Consider the following 21,795-nt stretch of genomic DNA (forward strand, 5'->3'; position numbering starts at 1 on the left):
TCTGGCAACTTCTGTTTCAGTGTATCTGAAGAAGTGTGCATGCACACGAAAGCTCATACCAAGAACTAACTTAGTTGGTCTTTAAGGTGCTACTGGAAGGATTTTTTTTTCTTTTTCTAAGAGAGAGACATGGGAAGTTGATTCTCATGGATATCTCAACTGCTTTTGATACCATTTGGCCATGATATCTTACTGAATTGGCTCTGTGGGCTGGGAGTTAGAGGCAGAATGTTATGCTGGTTCTCTTCTTACCAATGGATATGGTTCCGGAGGGTAGCACTGAGGAACTTGTGCTCAACTTCATGATCCATAGAGTCATTCAAGGTTCTACCTTGTCCTCATGCTATTTAACATCCACATGAAGCTGCTGCGTGAGAGGTCAATGGATATTTGGAGTGGGGTATCATCAGTGTGCTGACAACCAGCTCTTCTTGTCATCTAAGTCAAATGAGGCTGTGCAAGTTCTGAAACATTGTCTAGACACTTTAATGAGCTGGATGAGAGCCAATAAATTGAGATGAAATCCTGATAAGACAGTGACACTGTGGTTCAGTGGCTCTAGAGCAGCGGTTCTCAACCTGTGGGTCCGCAGATGTTGTTGGACTACAACTCGCATCATCCTTGAGCTCTGGTCTGCTAGCTAGGGGTGATGGGAGTTGTAGTTCAACAACATCTGGGGACCCACAGGTTGATAAAGGCTGCTCTAGAGTCTAGGAATTATATACTCTACCTGCCATTTATGGGCTTGCACTCCCTGTAAAGAAGAAGGTTCTTGGTCTGGGGGCACTACTTGATCCAAGTTGATCCATTGACACTTGAGTCAATGGCGGCTCAAGTGTCCCTGGTGGCACAGAGTGCTTTTGGCCAGGTATGGCCACTCCTGAACAGAGACCGATTGGCCACAGTAATCCATGACCTGATAACCTCCTGACTCGATTGCTGTAGTACACTGTACGTAGGACTGCGCTTTAAGATTAACTTGTAAGCTGCAGCTTACATTTCCATTCAGAATTCAAGGTACTGGTGATGAGTTATAAAGTCCTGAATAACTTGGAACTTTAATACTTGAAGAACAATATTTCCTTACATAGTGCTGCCCAAGTGATAAGCTCTGTCAGGGAAGCTTTTCTTAACGTCTGCTGCCAGGAGGTATACCCTATGCAGTGACATGAGAATGTGCCAGTGTCCCAAATGCGGAACTCCATCACTTCTGAAATTTGACTGGTGCCTAATATTTTAGTACTTAGACACTAGCTTAAACATGGCAAATCATTAAGGCCTTGGGAGGCTGTTGATGTTCAGTTAGAATATGTTTTGCAGTTTTATGGCAATCTGTAATGTGAATTTTATCTGCTCTTTTTTTGTTGCAGGTTGTTACTTTAAATTATTTTATTGTTCCCCATCCTGAGATATTTGAATAAAGGGTGGGTTATACTTTTTTTAAAGTGTACTTTTTGATACAAGTAGGCTCCTCTTCTATAAATAATAAATAATACTGCTTCATTTTGCAGAATTATGATGAACACTGACAATATCCATACAAGGGAGATGCTCACAGATGCATTACAACCATTCTACTGTAAAGGCAGAATGAAAGACCAAAGACCATTATGTTTAGAGATTGGTGAATGTCATGTAACAAATTCTTAATATTATTAGTTTGTCTTAATTTTACCCTGCTTTTATATCACTGGGTCCACAAAGCTGCTAAAATACTTTTTAAGATACAGTAGAAAAAGATCAAGGCAGTTTAAAAAATGCACTTAAATATGAGTAATCACAGTACACAGTTACTAGCAGCATTGATATCTAGTCTCTTCTTTTTTGTTATGGGGATATATGATTTGGCAGAGGGGTAAGGGATGACGACATGGTGCAAGATTCAATCCATTCCCTGTGCATGCTGTTGGGCACATCCCTCTCTCATGGTGAGAGGTAATTCTGCATGCATGAAGAAGAGGAAGGAAGAGTTCCATGGGGTACTATGTCATGCCCACCAGTCCACAGCAATAATGTTACAATGATATAGATTTTAATTCAAATGCTATAAAATAGGAGGTATTTTTAGTATAAACATTTCCAATGCAGGCATCTTGAGTAAACAAGCTTATATAAATCCAAAGACATAAGTTACTGATTAAATCAGCCAAAACTTCATACACCTATACAGTTTGTTTATAAAATTTGTGCAAGTTAAATTTTTAGAGAACAAATACATTTTGTTTGAGTCAGTGTGTCGCCTTCTTGTCTGGGGAAAGGGAGGGGAAAAAATGAGCCCAGTGTTGTAATCCTTTCAGAATAAAATGTTTAAATGCAAACATGATTACCATTGTAGACTGTTTAATCTAGAGAGATTATATTGCAGTTCTATTTTTGAGAGTTTTGTTGATATGACCATACAGAGCCCTTTAGTGCTTATCTTAATTATTTAGGTAAGTTTTATTTCAGTTTGGCAAGTGATAAAAACATGGGTGAAGAAAAGAGGAGGTCACTCTCAGACTGGAATATACCTTTCTGAAACAAAGTGTCCACATGAGCACAGTTCTACCAAATCTGCCTGTTAATGGGTTTCTAAGTAAAATGAGATTTAATGCCTTTTCAAAGCATCTCAGTTCATCTCAAAAAAAATTGATTCAGTACTTTTTGGTGGCAAGGAAGATCTGCCATAAAGACCACCCGCCATTTTTGACAGCAGTGGCAGTTCCAGCCTGGCAGGAGAGTTGGGGAAAGAGTTTCCTGTCCACATGGCCAGCTGGTGCTTTCATTGACCAGTCGTGGGGGCCGATGGGATTTTCCTCCAGATCTTATGATGTATATGGTTGTGACTTTTTGATGTTTTGCTTATTGTTTATGACTACTTTTGTTACGTTTGTAGTTACTAATTTTTTATATGTTGTAAGATACCTTGAGCACAGTTTTAACTTTGCAAAGATAGCATACAAATACGATGATTGATTGATCCCCTCAAAGTTGGGAGGCCTCTGGGGCAGCACCCCATGAAGCTTAAAGGACTGCCACTGCAGACATACAAGCTGTTTGAAAAGATAACACACGAAACATCATTAAAATATTTTCTAAGATACTAGTACAGTGGTACTTCGGGTTAAGAACTTAATTCGTTCTGGAGGTCCATTCTTAACCTGAAACTGTTCTTAATCTAATGGGGCCTCCCGCTGCCACCGTGCGCTTTCTGTTCTTATCCTGAAGCAAAGTTCTTAACCCGAGGTACTATTTCTGGGTTAGCGGAGTCTGTAACCTGAAGCATCTGTAACCCATGGTACCACTGTAGTAGATACTACTAAGGTGAAGCCTATTCTGATTCTCAGTTATTTGCATCAGTTATTCCCCAGATACATGAACTAGTAATGTGAAAAGCGGATCTAGGTGTAAAAAAGGGAGGGGGACCTTCAACTGCTATTTAAAATTGGGGACAAAATATATATTCAACTGCAAACATTCTTAAGGGTGATGACAACCCAGCAGTAGAAAATGACTATGGCATGCAGTAGAAAATGACTATGGGTAGCAATTACACAAAGAAAAGTGGATGGAGGAGTTGAAAATGATGCCCACAAATATATAAAAAGTGAAAGGAGTTGTAAGCATGATATTCATGCTACCATTACGGAACAATTGCCAAATGACACAACTGGCAAGCACCGCATTGTAGTACCATTTATGAGGCAATGCTGAATGCCTACACAGTTCCTGTCATCTGGAGTTTAGGCACGATGCATGACTGAGTCAGCTAATTAAGCTATTTCAATTCTGCTATTACATAGCAATGCTGCTAGCCTACTCTCTGCTACTTTGCACTTTCACTTCCAATTAAGTCTTTTAACATGATTATGTGAACAACAAAGTGGTAACAAGGCTACCATATCAAACACCATTCCTTCACAAGTTCAACATGAGCAGAACAATCCAGGTGGGAAGAAGGCAGGAAGAAATGAAGGTAGATGAACAGCCATGCTGGGTGTATGGCAGCAGGGTGGAAGGGAGGAGGAAGCCATGTTTTAACTTACTTCCTTCCCACCCACTTTCTGGTATCCTCCTCTTTTTTTACTTCGAATGACTTCCCCTCCTATTTGTTTTCAAAGGGAGGGAAAATACACTCTGTGACTGGCACAAACAGGTCCATTAGGCCAACTAGGCAGCCAATTAGGGTGCAGACCTTTGAGGAGCCGAGTTTTATATAGATTAGTTTTTGTGATATGTGTTATAAATTTCTGATGTTTTTATTTATTTTTATTTTGTAGTTTGAATAATTTTATCGTTTCTACAAGACATCTTTTTTAGAACATGAAGATAGCACTTTTGGGGGGCGGGTAGCTTGCCTAGGTTGCAAGATAACCCAGCCCTGGCCCTGGTCATACATTTCCCCCCATTTCAGGGATGTGTTCAGGGAATGGAAAGTTTCTGGATCTTCTGGAGCCTTCAGCCAATGTGGCCTGGCACACCCTCTTCTCTTTTTACATCAACTGATGTCAGAGCCCTGAGATGAGTAAGGCAAGGATCACAGAGCCAGGATGGGCTGTATGAGGTTGAATACGCTTCCCTTTGAGTTTGAAAATCTACTTCTGCCCTTGGAGGTGGAAGAGATCCAAAACATAATACAGCCCCTGGGGCACCCTCCCAGGGAGCATAGGACTGCCGCTTAAGAGCATTAAAATACAATATTCAGCCCAAAACTAAACAATGAAATTACCATCAAATGTAGGCTGATCTTATACAGAAGTGTTGCTAGAAAATTAACCCCAGTTTTACAACCAGCACATAAATCCAGTTTTCTAGTGTGTTGATTTATTACAATATGAAGAACTACATTGTTTCTCCTTATTATTCCAGAATATTAACTGAGAACAGGCTTAGAACTTCTACATTTTAATTATTTCAAATTGTACCACATGATGCCTGAGCAAATTAGAAAAGCAGACTCCTTTCCTAATGAAATAATGCATTGGAGATACTTGTAAACACTAATCATGTCATGTGGGAAATGTCTTGAAACAAATGGTTTGGCTTCATGGGCTTGTCTGTATTTTACTGTTTAATCTGGTCATTCTACATGGAAGCAGACTGTGTTCTGGGACCTTATGATCTTCCCTTTTCATATATGCCAGATTCACTCATCACTCTCATGGGAGCATTTGAATAATAAAAGAGCTTTGGGATTAGAAAAACAACATAAAGCATTATTCCATTTGTACAAGGGTTTTGTCAGGATACTGCTTCTTGGGCATGGTGGAGCGGAGACAGGTCTGCCATATTTTGAAGAGCAAAAAGGAGGACACATTTGCCAACTTCTACTTTTAACTATGGATTGCTATGATGACTCTATGCATGAAAAAGAGGATGTGTCCTGGGAAAAGAGGACACATGGCAACTCTATAACCTGAACCACAATTCCATTATTACATATTACTAAAGTCAGACAAAAGTTTTTCATGGACTAGGAAGTGGTATGATTGACAGAGACAACAGTAATTCATGTGTAAATCATGGCTAGACAGGTTTCTGAAGCATTTCCATGAAGTGAATTTACCACAAGCGACAATGGCTCTATCGTACCACTTTCACTTCTCTGAAAAACTTTAATTCATCTCCAGACAGAGTAATTTCAATCTTTCCTATTCTGTAATGGATCCCTGTCAAAAATGTTACCAATTCTGATCAAAGCACCAGAAAGTCCACTGACATCAACCAATGTAGAGTGTGGGTTTATACTAAATAATAGAAAATGTATACCTAGAGGAGCTTTACCAATCATTACCAAGTGCATTGTGCTTCATATCATTGGCTGTTGAAGGTGGAAGCGAAAAGCATGACTAGGCCATATTTTACACTGTGTTAGCATTATCAGGAAGAAGAGAGAGGGAAATACAGGTTTAAACATAGTTAAATTCTTTAAAAAGAAAATGATAGTTTGTTTTTATTCTAAAGCCCTGCACTAATTAGAGATCTTACCAGTTTGCAATTATCTGGTTCAGAATATAAATTTGTCCAACTTTTAATACTCAGATGAATTACAAATTCTGGGTGATTTCCCCCAATTATTCTTAGGCTCAGAATATGAAACCAGATTCTTTATCTGCTCAGTGTTCAGGTTGACCAAGCTGCTTTAGATGTGCAAAAAAGTTATTGAATGTAAACCCTTCAGTTTAGATCAAGGGTTGTCAACCTGGTCCCTACCACCCACTAGTGGGTGTTTCAGGATTCTAGGCGGACGGTAGGGGGTTCTATGGCACAAGCTGAATCCTCCTTCCATCGAGCACTGGTGGGCGGTAAGGAAATGTTACCATCAAGAAAGATGCATTAGTGGGTGGGTAGGTATAAAAAGGTTGACCACCCCTGGTCTAGATGGACTGCAGTTTAAAGAGCATTGCAATACAATATTTCAGCCCATTCTTTCAAGTGCTATGAAACTCCATGAATGACCAAGTTAGGTGTTGTGTATGCTCGCACACAGAAATGCAACTCTCACTGACTGTTGTGAACCACATGACCAGATCACCTGACAAGAAATCTTTCTGTTTGGTGAGTATCTTCTCTGTATTTGAGTGAATTCTCTTAACTGTCTCTGCTCTCTCTTTGAGTGTGTGTGTGTGTGTGTGTGCGCGCGTGTGCTTCCATGTATGTTTCTTTTGGCCTGGAGCAGTTGGATTCCCAAGTGGTCTTCCACCATGTTAGCTTCCCAATGGGCAACACGATAAGGCACGTGTACACAGCACCACAAATATGCATTTGTTAACATTGTGAGCCAGAAAGGAACTCTCAGAAACAGTCAAGTGTTCCCTGAGATGTTCATTAAGGAAATTTGCAAATGCAATTCTCAATCTAAGGTAAAGGTAAAGGTAAAGGGACCCCTGACCATTAGGTCCAGTCGTGACCAACTCTGGGGTTGCGACGCTCATCTCGCTTTATTGGCCGAGGGTAATTTCCACACTCCTGTTACTAACTTAGATGTGTGTGTGTGTGTGTGTGTGTGGAAATAAGATTTATTGTAGTGTGTACCATGGGTGGATTTTGAATAGTAGCTCAGCTTAATTTATTGCTGAGATATGGAAGGTCTTACTATACTTCTTGGATAATAAAGACAACAGTATATGTTGGATTTTAAAAGTCTATGTATATATATTGCAGTTTTTTATATTATGATTAGGTAGAAAGAAATAGAGAAGCTATCTCCAATGCAAGGCTAAAACTTCTTTCAATCATAAATTATAATGTCACAAGTTTAACCAAAAGAACCCTGCCTGTACTTTTTATTTCTACAAAACAATGGGTGTCAAACCAAAAGGAGCAATAGAGACGCCATAATGATATTGTCCAGATGGAACAGTAATGATAATAGCAACAGTTCACTCAGGAAATATTACTTCTCAAAATATGCATGGTTGGAAAATGCAATAACCTTGATCCTGTCACAGCATGAATAGCTGAAACAATGACAGAAGCTAATACAGCATTTAAGATTTTTCCATGCATCTATTATTACTCAAAAGAGACAATTCTGCTCTGGCATCCGCTTCCACATGGAAGAGAGACACCAAGCACAATTTTGGTGTGGAAAGAAGTGTGACATTCATTATTATTTTATTTGGCAGGGGAGGGGGAGGATTTCAATTATGTGTGGTTCATTAAAAATAATAATAATAGCATTACCATGTTATTCAGTACTGAAATAATTAATTCATTATGATCAGCCCTGCCATGAGCTCTGGGGAGATGTATTGGAAGGGCTGGTCATGGGGGTGGAGAAATGGGGCAATAGTGAAGAACTAGATCATGGGGAGGGGTCCAGTGACCTAGGAGGTGCTGATCTAGATGATGAAGAGGAGGCAAGCAGGCTGCCAGGAGTAAGCCCCTCCTTGATGGCGGGACGCCTTATCTATGTCGCAGTAAGAATTGCACATGAGAGCAGAAACCGGAAGCAAAGGAAAGTGCTGGTGTTGGAACACAACAGGAAGACAACAGGGAAGGAGAAAAAATATTCCACGCAGAACAACATCGGATTAATCCCCTTGCAAAATTAATGGTTGGAATATACAAATGCGATTGTAAGTCATAAAAGCCAGTGGGTGTGAACCTGAAGGATCAAGATCCGAATTATTGTCTAAGGATTAATTAAGAACTACTGCAGGACTTGAACCCCAGAACATGGGAAGTCACCAAATTATGTATAATTCGGCATTGGTTTTTTTAAAAGAATTATTGTAATTTGGAATTGTTTGTTCAGTTTCTGTTAATTGGTTCTCGTGGGAAACTTGCAGATTCTGGCTTCTCACAATTAACTCAGGCTGGTGTCAATTTACTCTTGGCAGAAAGCCCAGGTCAGCTTGACCTAGAAACTTCTCACTCTGATTGGTTAATGACCAGCACTCTGCTCTGTTATCAAGGGATTGCTAGCTCAGTTTGAGTTGAGGTGTTGTTAGGAGTAGAAGTGCTGTGTATGGTTTTGAGAGAGAGAAAGAGAGGGTTTATTTTACTTTTACTTGTATGCAGAAACTCTGCTGGTTTTATTTTCTCCTTTTAATAAATCCTGTAAATAGTTATTCTGAGTCTAGCTGACTTGTCATTACTGCCGCAACTAGCTTCTTCGCTGTGCAGGAAAACTCTGCTACGTTTGGGCTAAAGCCAGTAGGGCTATGCCTGACACCCCAAAGTTCCATGAGGTTATGGGCATTGTGCTGCCAGCCTGAGTTGCGGTGGTGTCAGCATCAACGGCGTTGGTTCCAGTAGTTCCAGAAGTTGTTGTTCTCTGGCTGGTTCCTGACCGTGGTGAGCTGGTGACGCAGTGGACACAAGGACAACAGCTGCAGCGTGCGAGTGCTGGGTGCTGTGGTTCCTGTTTTCTCTCTCGGTGGTCGTGAGTAGCTGGTTCCGGGTTCCAGGGACATCGCTCTCAAGATGGCCTCACAACCAGTTCAGATGGCTTTTGAGCGTCTGAATGACTCCAATTACTTGCTGTGGTCGGAACGCATGCAGGCAGTGCTGCAGAGGGATCGTCTCTGGCAAGTGGTGAGTAAGTTTCCTGTGAAGCCTGATGATGAAGACCTCGATAAAGACCAAAGAGCAAGGGCCACAATTGTCTTGGGGCTGGAAGATTCCCAGTTGCCGTATGTGAGGGGAATCAAGACAGCTAGAGGTGTGTGGCAAGCACTTAAAGAACTCCATGTGCGTGAGACAGCGGTTTCCAAGCTGTTCATTCGCAAGGCATTGTACAAGGCAATGTTACAGCCTGGGGTTACAATGCAGGAACACCTACACAGTTTACAGTTAAAGTTTGCTGCGCTACAGGAAAGAAACTGTGCGTTAGACCAGCAGGAGAAGGTGGCTATTATTTTGAGTTCTCTCCCGGAAAGCTGGGATAATTTAGTTTTGTCTCTAGAAGGCATGCAGGAGCATGATTTATCAGTCAGTTACGTTACTGGGCGTTTGATTGAAGAATGGCAGAAGAGGCAAGAAAGGTCGTTGGCTGCAGAGGCTTCTACAGGCGGGCGGTTTGAAAGGAGTTCTCATGCCGTGCCAGAGGTGGAGCAAAAGCAGCGTACCGGTGAGGAGTCAGCGTTTGCTGTTAGGCGTTGTTTCCGATGTGGGTCTTCAGCGCATCTAAAACGACAATGTCCGGAGTTGGTCAAGTCTCAGTTACCGGTGCAGGAGCAGAGACGAGATCAGCAGCAGCAGCAGCGTAAAAAGAAATTCTTCAAACAAAAACAGTCGGCTCAGCTGGTGACCGGCGAGGTCAAGATTGCTGATGAGAAACAAGCGGTCTGGGTGGTCGATTCGGGAGCATCTCGCCACATCGTGAATTCAGATGAATTGTTTGTTTCCAAGAACTCAGCACAGCGCAGCCAGGTGGCTCTAGCAGACGGAAGTACTTCCGAAGTGATTTCAGGGGGTGCAGTTTTTGTTCCTTGTCTTCGTGAATGTCTGCAAAATGTACTGTGTGTGCCTTCATTAAGGAGCAATCTGATGTCTGTAGATTGTTTGCTAAAAGCTGGGTTTAAAGTGCATTTTGAAGGAGACAGTTGCATCATTAAGAAGGCTGGTGAGATTTTAGGCACTGCTAAGTCAGAGGGAGGCTTGTTTTGGCTTAAAGCAGGATCTCAAGTTGCAGCAGTGGTCAGTAAATCTCAGCCTGCAGTGAATAACAAAGCTATACATGACAACTGTGTGCACTTATTGCATAGGAAAATGGGGCATGCTTGCTGGAAAAGTGTACTAAAAATGTCTGAATTGGCTGATGGGGGTAATTTAAAGAGTTGTAACAAGTACCTTGATTGTAATGTGTGTAAAAAGGTTAAAACCCACAGAGTCTCTTACCCCAGAAGCGACAGAGTTAGTGAGGCACCATTACAGCTGATTCACATGGATGTAATTGGTCCATTTGCTGTAAGCAGGGGTGGATCACGCTTTTCACTAACAATTGTGGATGACGCCACGCGTTACTCCTGGGTTTTTCCCATGAAGAATAAGGGTGACGTGTTCACTAAGTTTAAAGGCTGGGTGGCATCTGTGGAAAGATTTCTGTCCATTAAACTTAAAAGGATACAGACGGACAGAGGTGGTGAATTTATGTCAAATGCCTTTAAAGATTGGTTACAAAAGCGTGGCATTGGGCATAGAAAAACGAACGTTTTTTCCCCAGAGGAGAATGGCGTTGCAGAGCGAAAAAACAGATCTTTACAAGATATGATGTTTGCCATGCTTGATGATGCTGATTTGCCCATGTCTTATTGGGGGGAGAGCATGCTCACCGCATGTTATCTCCAAAATAGGCTCTTTCATCGAACAATAGGTACAACCCCGTACTTTAAATTGTTTCAGAAAAAACCCAAAATTGACCATTTGCATGTGTTTGGATCAAAAGCCTGGGTATTAATTCCGAAACAAATGAGAAAGAAGGGAGATCCTAAGACCAAACAGTTAGTGTTTGTGGGTTACCAGGAGCTGGGAAAAGGTTTCCGCTTTGCTGAAGGGACAAATGGCATTGTGATCTCCAGGAATGCCAGTTTTTGTGAACATAGTGGCTGGGAGAGACTACATGCCAATACTGAGGTTTGGTTTGAACCTTCCCAGGAACTTCATGACTCTGAAGGTAGACACAGGGAGTCAGAGTCTGAGGGGGAGGAAAGTTCAGATAAGAGCTCTCAAGAAAGTGAAGTTAGCCAAAGACCAGTTGCTAAGCAACAAAAGAGAGGTCGTAGTTCTGAGGAGGAAAGTGGGTCAGAAGAAAAATTTTCTCCCAGAAGATCTAAAAGACAAAACAAAGGAGTGCCTCCGGTGCGTTTTTCTCCTGATACTGCAAATGTGTTTAGTGTGATTGCAGAGCCCAAGAGTTTTCAGGAGGTGTTAAAGTTACCAAAAGAGGAGGCAGAGCTCTGGAAACAGGCAATGGAGGAAGAGATGTCCTCTCTGAATGAGCACAAGGTTTTTACACCAGTAGCAGCGCCTGAGGGGCCAAAGATTGTAGGCTGCAGGTGGGTGTACAAACTTAAACCTCTTGTGACAGGAGAGTACAAATACAAAGCTCGTTTAGTGGCTCAAGGATACTCTCAGAGGCCTGGAAAAGATTATGACGAGACTTTTTCCCCTACTGCTAAGGGGGACAGTGTAAGGCTGATTTTAACACTTGGAGCAAAGAGAAAACTCCTGTTAAACCATTTTGATATCCAGACTGCATATTTACATGCATCAATATCAGAAGACCTGTATCTAGCCGAACCGCCTGGTTATGAGACAGGTTCCAATAGAGTGTTAAAATTAAACAAAGTTCTATATGGTCTCAAACAGGCTGCAAGATCTTGGAACAAATGTTTCCATGAGGCCTTAGTGTCATTTGGTTTCAAGCAGAGTACAGCTGACAATTGTGTTTATGTACATGGTACAGGCAGTGATCAAGAGTTTTGTCTGATTTATGTAGATGATGTTTTGTATGCCTGCAAAACAGATAAACAAACTAAAAGGTTTGCCAAGCAATTGTCCAGTAAGTTCAAAGTGAAAGACTTAGGCCCGGTTAGGACATATCTAGGGTTGGAAGTGTGCTGGGCCCAAGATGGCAGCTGCCTAATTAGTCAGCAGAACAAAGTTAAACAACTACTGACTACATACAGAATGCAGGATTGCAAAGGGGCAGTGGTGCCTATGGATCCAGGTTTCATAAAAACACTTCATATAGATGAGAGTCCTGAATTTGAACATCCTGATGTATATCACTCTGTAATTGGAAGTTTATTGTATATAGCACAGTGGTCCAGACCTGATATTAGCTATGCAGTAGGCATATTAAGTAGATTGGTCTCAAAACCCACACTAAATGCCTGGAAAGGGGTAAAACAAGTTCTGAGGTATCTCAAACAGACAATTGGCTATATGTTACAATTAAATTCTTCAGAGGATGAAATGTTGAGTTGCTACTGTGATAGTGACTGGGGAAATTTGCCGGATAGAAAATCTGTCACAGGACTAGTCATAATGGTCGGTGGAGCTTTAATCAGCTGGCGGTCACGCAAGCAAGACGTTGTAAGTGTGTCATCAACGGAATCAGAGTACGCCGCATTGAGTGAATTGTGCAACGAGGTGATTTATTTCAAGCATTTGTTAGCAGATTTAAATGTAAATTGTGGAGAACCAGTACAAGTTTACATTGATAATCAAGCTTGTATAACCTTAAGTAAAACAGAGGGTTTCAAATCGCGTTCCAAACATATCTCTGTAAAATACCAAAATGTACGTTGCTGTGTACAAGACAATGTAATCACCTGTACTTATGTATCAAGTGAAGAAAATGTAGCAGATGTGTTAACTAAACCATTGGCAAAGGTAAAGAACAAGCGAATGTGCAAGGGTTTAGGTTTGCTGGAAAAATGATCTTCTACATAGGTGTATTTGGTGTTAATTGTCCAGCAGAATCTGTGAGGGGGTGTTCAGTTTCTGTTAATTGGTTCTCGTGGGAAACTTGCAGATTCTGGCTTCTCACAATTAACTCAGGCTGGTGTCAATTTACTCTTGGCAGAAAGCCCAGGTCAGCTTGACCTAGAAACTTCTCACTCTGATTGGTTAATGACCAGCACTCTGCTCTGTTATCAAGGGATTGCTAGCTCAGTTTGAGTTGAGGTGTTGTTAGGAGTAGAAGTGCTGTGTATGGTTTTGAGAGAGAGAAAGAGAGGGTTTATTTTACTTTTACTTGTATGCAGAAACTCTGCTGGTTTTATTTTCTCCTTTTAATAAATCCTGTAAATAGTTATTCTGAGTCTAGCTGACTTGTCATTACTGCCGCAACTAGCTTCTTCGCTGTGCAGGAAAACTCTGCTATGTTTGGGCTAAAGCCAGTAGGGCTATGCCTGACACCCCAAAGTTCCATGATTGTTAACGTGGTTTTATTGGATTGTTAAAATAGAAAATTAATAAAAATTAGATTAAAAGAAAAGAAGTGAACCCCTCCCTTAGTGACAGCTGATACCCAGGTCATTGTGGCAGAGCACCCCATCTTGTCTCTGCTGCTGCTTCCCGTCCACAAAGTTTTCTCTTAGAAATCATCGCAAGAAATTCCAGCCACCTCATATTTGCTTATTTCTGTCCTCTCAATATTGTAGCAATATTTGAAGTGCTGCCCTGGGGTTTCCAAATGAAACTATTCTCCCCACCACCATATAAACAAACAGATTCTTTACTAACAAAGTCATATAATTAATCCCATTCATGTCATTGCTTTGAATTGGAGTAGGAAGATATGAGTATCCCCCCCCCCCCAATCTTCAATTAGACTTGGTTCTTCTAATTTTGGTCAGAGGAACTCAGGTAATTTCAGAGTTAATCCAAGGCGATCTTTTGAGTGCTCAAACTGGTGGATGATGTTAATTAGCTCTGGATCGGGATCTTTTCTCAATCTTTGTTTCATTATAATAACATAGAATATATGCTCTAAGGTATACAGAATATACAGTGTAAATTAATACATTAGTAAAATCCCCGTTTTCCATTCTGTATCTATCTCATTCTATTATTGTGACTTCCCTCCACCACAGCACGACATCCGTTGATATATCTTGAACTTATCATTGTGTTATATATATTAGTTACTTTGGCCCTCAGAACAATCTTACAATAATTTTTTCCACTCCTTTACGAACTTAGTCCATGCATATCAATAAATCTGTTTTGGAACGATGTCTTTCATATATTCTTCTAAGCAGTTTCATTCCTTCTTAAGTTTTTGATTCGACTGAAGTCTAATGACTGCTGTCATTTTAGCCAACTCTATGAATTCAAAGCTATGGTTTTTCCAGTAGTGATGTAAGCTGGACCATAAAGAAGGCTGATCGCTGAAGAATTGATGATTCTGAATTGTGGTGCTGGAGGAGACTCTTGAGAGTCCCATGGACTGCAAGAAGATCAAACCTATCCATTCTGAAGGAAATCAGCCCTGAGTGCTCACTGGAAGGACAGATCCTGAAGCTGAGGCTCCTATACTTTGGCTACGTCATGAAAAGAAAATACTCCCTGGAAAAGACCCTGATGTTGGGAAAGATTGAGGGCACAAGGAGAATGGGATGACAGAGGATGAGATGGCTGGACAGTGTTCTCGAAGCTACTAACATGAGTTTAACCAAAATGCGGGAGGCAGTGGAAGACAGGAGTGCCTGGCGTGCTCTGGTCCATGGGGTCACGAAGAGTCGGACACGACAAAACGACTAAACAACAACAAATGAATTCACATAATTTGTTTAATCAGTCCTCTATTGAGGGGACATTGTCTTTCCTCTTGCATCCCAGGAAAGGAAAGGAAGAGAGAATCTGCCAGTTTTAGCACTAAAATGGTCTATAGGGATTTTTTTCTTGATTAAGTAGTTTGGAGCAAATGAAAATTAGAAGCTGATTTAGACTGTGCAAAGATACGTAGAAAGGTAGGCATGTCTGCTGGGCATTCAGTATCCAGTCCACTATCTGCACACCTTTCAATACTCATCGCAAACTGCTCACTCTTAGTCTATTATGGCTCATCAAACTCCTTGTATCACCACAGAATTATGTCCAACAGTTTCGAAAAATGTTAGCTACTCATAAATACACACACTTCAAGAAAACGAACTGAGTACGGAGAACAAATGAAGAGAAATATAAAAATACTGCAAGAGACTTTGTAGGATAGAACAATTACATGCACTTAATCCTAATAGGATAAAAGGTTAAGCACAGTATTGCTTGACCCCTTCAGCGACTGACATTCATGCCATATTATTGTTAGCGTTGCATGTTAAGCAAGCAAATTTTCAATCAACTTGTGTTGGCTTTACCACAGACCCAGATGTTAGGCGGACTCCTTTGTTCATAAGGTTCTCATTATTAACTCAAACCAAGCTGAATATTTGACTGAAGGAAAGGACCATATCATTGTTTTCAGATTTCATTCTATGACTTAACTGAACTACATCTGCCAGCTTTTGAAATACCAAGTGCTTCTTGGCGCCAGCACTGGCGCCTCAATCTGTGACTACCAGCCTAAATGCTTCAGCTTGGGGAAGTTTAGTAACCATGAAAATAACTTAGCAAAAGCTTAAGTTGTGATTAAAAGTTACTCAGAAATTGATGGTGCACACCAACATTTGCCCTGTGCGTAATTTCTTCCACAAAATAGAGCAAATGGAATTCACAATTAAAACAGGTAGGCTAGAAAAGTCAGAAAGATGTTTTCATGATTTATGAAGTCTGCAATATACTTGAAACCATATTTATTTAATAGGTAAGCTGGCACTATACAGCTCCATTCCATCTGCTTTAAATCTATTAAAAGGACTTAGGAGGCATGAAGAACACTGCAAGTATAAATATAGCTCCACTTTTCACCTTTTTGCAAAGCCATCCTTTAATGTAAATAGGGAAGGAGGAATTACAGCCACCCCAAAAGATGTCTCCTGATATAAAACTTTCAAGGTTGTGCTACCAGTAAGTCTTCAGAAAGTATTATTGCAAAACACAATGCACTTTATAAGGAAAATGGGAATTTGAGTTTAAAAAAAGAAAAGTGCTCATAGTTAAAGCCACCAAGTGTTTAAACTGCAGTGATACTTCTTGTAAACTGGAATCAACAATGCTTTTTTCTAAACAGGCAGGAGAGAAGAGTATTCAGCATTCTAGAAACCTCTGCATAGCAGAATGAAGTGCCTAAACTCTCATTCAGTTCATTGAGGTCCACATAGGAAACATATGAGACCTTAGATTTCAATTTCAGGCTGTAGGCTGATACAGTATTCAGTCAGTTCTCCATACTGACAGACAGCAGAGGTATCAGTCACAAAGAACGCTGGCCATGATTTTCAATAGGAAAAGATAAAGCCATTTCATGGAATAAAATCTATCTAATAAAAGTTTGTTTCATTTACCGTGCTGTATATCTTTCATGTCTAAATGAAGACTGGACATTAATATCCCAACTGCTTGCGATCTTTTGTTGCTTAATAACTTGACAACCTGCCAAAGAAAAGAAAATGTTGTTACTTCCCAGCAAGTTGTTTTCTCATGCCATAAATCATAAACCCAGTACCCACAAACTATATTTTACTTGTTAAAGAGCCCCAAACTCTTTGATAAAATTACTGTAAATGATTAAATTCAAAGTACAGTGGACCCTACGGATACGAATTAAAATCGTTCCGGGGGGGTCTGCCCACAACCCGAAAAGTCCGTAGGCAGAGGCGCCACTTCTGCGCATGCGCACGCAGCGAAACCCGGAAGTATACACTTCGGGGTTTGCCATATTTGTAACCCGAACGTTACGTAACTAAAGGAGCCACTGTATGCCTCACACCTTTTCAGCCTTTGCAAGGAGGAATCTTGCCCCCCCCCCCAATCCAGAAGCATGTGCACTTTTAGCTTCATCTTTTCATCCATGTTGGAGCCTTTGTAAAATAGGCTGTCAGATATATATTTGATTTTGCTTCCAAAACCACACAACTATTTCCAGATTAGATGTAAGATAAAACTGTGGGAATATTTCTATAGTTGCTTTATTCGGCAGTATATATATAAAAAAGCAAAATAGCCATGCACATATTGGGATGCTCTATGACCAATTCAAGGAAAAACAAAGAAACAAATACAGCACTTTTAAAAAGCAAGAATAATCACAGCGCGGAAGAAAGTTTCTTTGATCTTGGCAGGATAAGAATTAGCAACATATATTCCAGTTCAACACTTCCTTTTCCCATTTTTAGATTAAAAAGTGTAATTTTTTTAAAAAAAGAAAGGTAGCTCACATTTATTAAAAAATACACACCAGAATCCAATGCCGTAAACCTTAATCTATCCAGTAGGTATCAAAAAGACACATTTCAACCATCAAAATTAAGAAGTGTTAGATCCAACAAGTCTTCTTTGGGAAGATTTAAGCATGTGGTTGAAATCAATGTGACAGAACTCTGCTTTGTCAGGCATAAGAGGTAGGCGTATATAAAACTATTCTGTGTAACTTGAAGTACAGAGTCTAAAAAGAATATATGCACATTAATAACATGCTGGCTAAGAGAAAAAAATAAAGAGAAAAAGCTGATGCAAGGGAATGTGAAGTCAGGCCTAAAGGCTGAATTGGCAGTGGGAGATTCATGGTTGGATTTTCTGGGTCTTTTTTTTAAAGGTATATGCAGCCATGGGAATGGATGTGGGGATGCAGATCAATATTGTACACCTAAAGAATTTAACCCTTTTCTTTTCCTGGTAACTTTGAGCAGGGTGCTGGGCGGAGAAGCTATTTCAACTATAGGACTCAGCTATACAGCTGCAAATAAAACATTTTAAGTGTGTTTTAAGTGCAATATACAATGTGACACTTGACGGCGATGGTGAGCCTTATGGAAATTCCAATGTATTTTTAAAAATGCTTTTTTAAAAAAAGCATTTTCAAAATAGTTTATAGATGTGTGTAGATTCCACCCAGGAATCCACACGGAGGTTTCTGTGGCTATGTCTGCCTTTTAAAAATATGCAGACGATCCAGTCACAAACACTCACAGTTCTACCCTAAGGACCAAACTAGTATGAATGCAATTAATACACACGTTTTAGTTTATTTTTAACAATTTTTTTTAAAAGCAGCTGAAATGGAGCCATCTCAGATGCTGGATTACTGGGAGTGTAGAGGGAGAGTTTAAATTGTTCTACCCCCCGCTGTCTTCCTGAGAAAAATCATCCACCCTCCCTTACATTAGAAAGGAAGTTTTCATTGGTGGCAATGAACACATCTTACCTAATGAAAACAGCAGATTTAGGGAGGGAAGATTTTAATCAGCAGGAGCAGCCTGTACCATGTCACCACCTGAGGCGAAATGGGAATGTGCCACTCCCCGCTTCCCACCCACTGTGCCTCCCCCAAACTTCTGCTGCCACCAGAATCTGCCCCCCTCACAGAAATTGGCAAGAACCAGAGTGGCACTGCCACTCATCTTCTCTGCCTCAGAATGGGAGAGACGAGTGGCAATGCTACATGCAGGAATGCCTATCTCTCACTGAACTTGGCCAGAGCTTGGGTGTTCTGCATGGTGGTGGTGCATGTCTTCTCTGCCCCAGGAGCAGGGAAGATGAACAGCAGCACTACAAAATGCTTCCCTCTTGCCAGAGAGAGAGGAGCATTCCGGCAGTGGTGGAAGCGGCAGGGTGCTGCCTTTTGCGCTTCTGTCACCTGAGGCGAGTGCCTCACTGATCGGCCAGCTCTGTTCACCAGGATTGTGGCAGAGGGCAGGAGTTAGATTTTCCCTCACTACTCCCTGAAGATCTGATACTGCTCAAGCTCCCTAAGGCTAGTATTTATACTTAAAAAGAAAAAAAAGCACATGTTAATTACATTCATGACTTGAGTCCCACTGAAATTTACTGTTTAACAGTCACTTGAAATTCACGGCTTCCAAGGGGCACAATTACTACACACTGGTCATGTTCAGACAAAATGCTGACCATAAACCAAAGTTAGGGAAATTAATCTGCGAATGAAGCACACAGCTGAAGCAATTCCAGCTTTGCTCCTCTACCCTTGAGGGGGAAACAAACCACAGAGTGGCTGATTTAGCATTATATTCAACTCAGTGTTTGTGGTTTATTTCTCCCACACTAGGAGTGGGGACCCTCCAGCCCACAGGTCTAATTTAGCCTGCCAGGCATCAAGATTTGGCCTCCAGACTTAGATGATCCAGTTTCCCAGCCCTGTCCTAAACAAACCACAACTGGGAAGCCAAGGTTTGTTCCTCAGCAAAAATGCTGGAGAATCACACTTTTGCAAATATTAACATTCAATTTTGCCTCTAGATTTCACCTCAAAACATTTTCTTTCAAGTACTTAGAAAAATAACGGGATTGTTTGTTGGGATTTAAAAATCTTTAGTAACATATCTATTTGTTGAAAGTGACATCTCAATTCAATGCTATAGTTACATGGGACTATTCACAATACCACATGCATAAAATGCTTTCTGGAAGAAGAAAAGAGAGAGAGCAGGCAACTGTTAAGTGATACTGAGATCAGGTAGTTGGAAAGCCCCTTAATGCCAACATCATCCATTAGAGAAATGCTAAATTATAATCTTATTTGTTGGGTAAGTGCCTTTTTCCTTTAGATAATGAATCATGAATATGTTGCACAAAATCTTCGTCTAGGAGGTGGAAGGTGCTGACCAACACAGGAGATCACCCACTTACAGGAAATGAATTCACAGACAAGACATTTCTAACATTTAAATGGTGCAGCCAACCATGACTAAACAAGTACCAAAAGGAGTTGTAAGCAGCAGTGTAACAATGACTTTTTCCATTAAGGGTTCAAAAGCTGTGTTAAGTGAGTGAATGTTATGCTGTGTCTGGTGTCCATTATAATGCTTATGATACCCACAGAAGACTTAATTGTGTGGGTGTGGATGCATGTGTCATCCTAGAATTGCTACCATTTGATTTCAAAAATTCCTGCATGCTGGGGTGGTACATCCTCTGCAGGGACCTGCAGGCAATGAGGAACAATCACACCAGCATTTGAGAGCCAAGTCATTGATTGGCAGCTTGACTGAGTTTAGTATTTTGCATCCACAGCCTACTGTAATGCATGTATGCAGGAGCACAAGCTGTGAAGTGAAGCTAACAACCGTGATATGCTGCTCCATGCGATGAAGGGGTCTGAGAGTTTCTGCAGAGCTTGAAAACTGGGGTGCCTGGTGGTACTTGAAGAAAAAGGCACAGATAAAGAGAATATATTAAAACAGATATGTCAGAAACATGCAAGTGGAAGTGGGAAAAGTCCTTGGCTGATCTAGCTGGGCCCATTCAGTCTACAAAAACAAGATAAAAGCACGCACATGTACTAATCAAATACATATTATTTTTACACTTCAGGTGAAAGTTCTAAACATTTCTTAGCTAATAGACAGAAAACATGTATTAGCTAAGAGTCATTGCTCAGTAGTGGAGCACACACTTTGCATGGTTCAATCAAGGTTCAATCCCTTGCATCTCCTTCAAAGCAGGAAGGATCTCTGCCTGAGATGCAAGGGATCTGCTTATTGTCAGAAGAAAGAAAACTGGGAAAGAATGACCAAAAATCTGATATACAACAAGGTTTCCTCTTAGAATAGCAATATAATGATTACTTGACAAGCAAAGATAAGACACTCTGCTGTTGCGTCATTATAAACCATAGTTAAGCAAATACCGTATTGTTCGCCCTATAGGACGCACTTTTTCCCCTCCAAAAATGAAGGGGAAATCTGTGTGTGTCCTATGGGGCGAATACAGGCTTTTGCTGAAGCTTGAAGCTCTCCAGGCTTCAGGAAGCTATCAGCAAGCCTGGGGAGCCTGCGGGAGTTCCCCCAGGGCTCCCCGCGCTGCGGATAGCATCCTGCCGCCCGGCGCGTGAGGCGCCCTGAAGCAGAGCGCCCCGTGCACCGGGCAGACATTGGCCAGCCCCACAAGCTTGGGGGACAGCGGGGAGGCGCAGCGCCGCCATCCCGCTGTTCCCCGACCTTGTTTAGGGGGGGAAATAAAGGGAATTTTCCCCCCTTTATTTCCCCCCCAAAGAACTAGGTGCGTCCTATGGGACGGAGCGTCCTATGGGACAAAAAATACGGTACATAGCAAATACAGTGTGCAAATACATAGGGTGAAAATCACAGCTACTTTGTCCCCTCCCTGCTCCTGCCACATCCAAATCTGCACTCATGGCTGGTATCTCTTCAACAAAGCCAAACCAGAGAGTTGCGTCTGGCAGTACAGTGGTAACAGGAGTAGAAGAGAAATGAACCAGGGATAGGAAGCCTCAGGTTTGGGGGCAAAATATGGTCCTCCAGACCCCTTTATCTAATCCGCAGGACTCTCCCTAGACTGTGACACCTCCCCCTCTTCCTAGGCCACATCTCTCACCATCCCTGCTTCACACCCTCCCTGAGTGCTTTTTCTTGACTGAAGGATGGAGAGAGAGGGAGAGGTGTGTGTGTTTGTGTACAGAAACCTCCAGTTTTGGGTTTACAAAAGTAAGCATCAACATCCATGGTTCCACCCACTTTTTGCCTCTGGCCCTGCCCACCACTGGCATGCTGCCCTTGAAAGGTTCCCCACGACAGAGTGTGGGCCTCAGGCTGAAAGACATTCCCACTCCCTGGTTTGGAATGAAGTGCAAGCCAGGCGAGTCTCTTCCTTTTATGTATCTGTCACAGCTGCATCTGTCCAACACCTAAGCAGGAAAAGCAAATAGTATCCCAGACCCCCAAGTTAAAGTGCATAGTACTCAAAACCAAGTTATTTTGGTACTTGAGACCAAAAGAT

The 21,795-nt window shown here is 41.4% G+C and overlaps 1 protein-coding gene across 1 annotated transcript in view; it reads right to left on the reverse strand.

Annotated features, from left to right (window-relative positions):
• Nucleotides 1-21,795, reverse strand: part of FMN2 (formin 2) — a 160,460-nt gene that overhangs the window by 65,366 nt on the left and 73,299 nt on the right. The window contains exon 7 of the mRNA XM_077925750.1: nt 16,386-16,473. Within this exon, the coding sequence (XP_077781876.1) occupies nt 16,386-16,473 (88 nt within the window). The remainder of the gene's footprint in view (nt 1-16,385; nt 16,474-21,795) is intronic.

The sequence above is a fragment of the Podarcis muralis genome, chromosome 3, assembly GCF_964188315.1.
Source record: "Podarcis muralis chromosome 3, rPodMur119.hap1.1, whole genome shotgun sequence".
NCBI classification, from domain to species: domain Eukaryota; kingdom Metazoa; phylum Chordata; class Lepidosauria; order Squamata; family Lacertidae; genus Podarcis; species Podarcis muralis.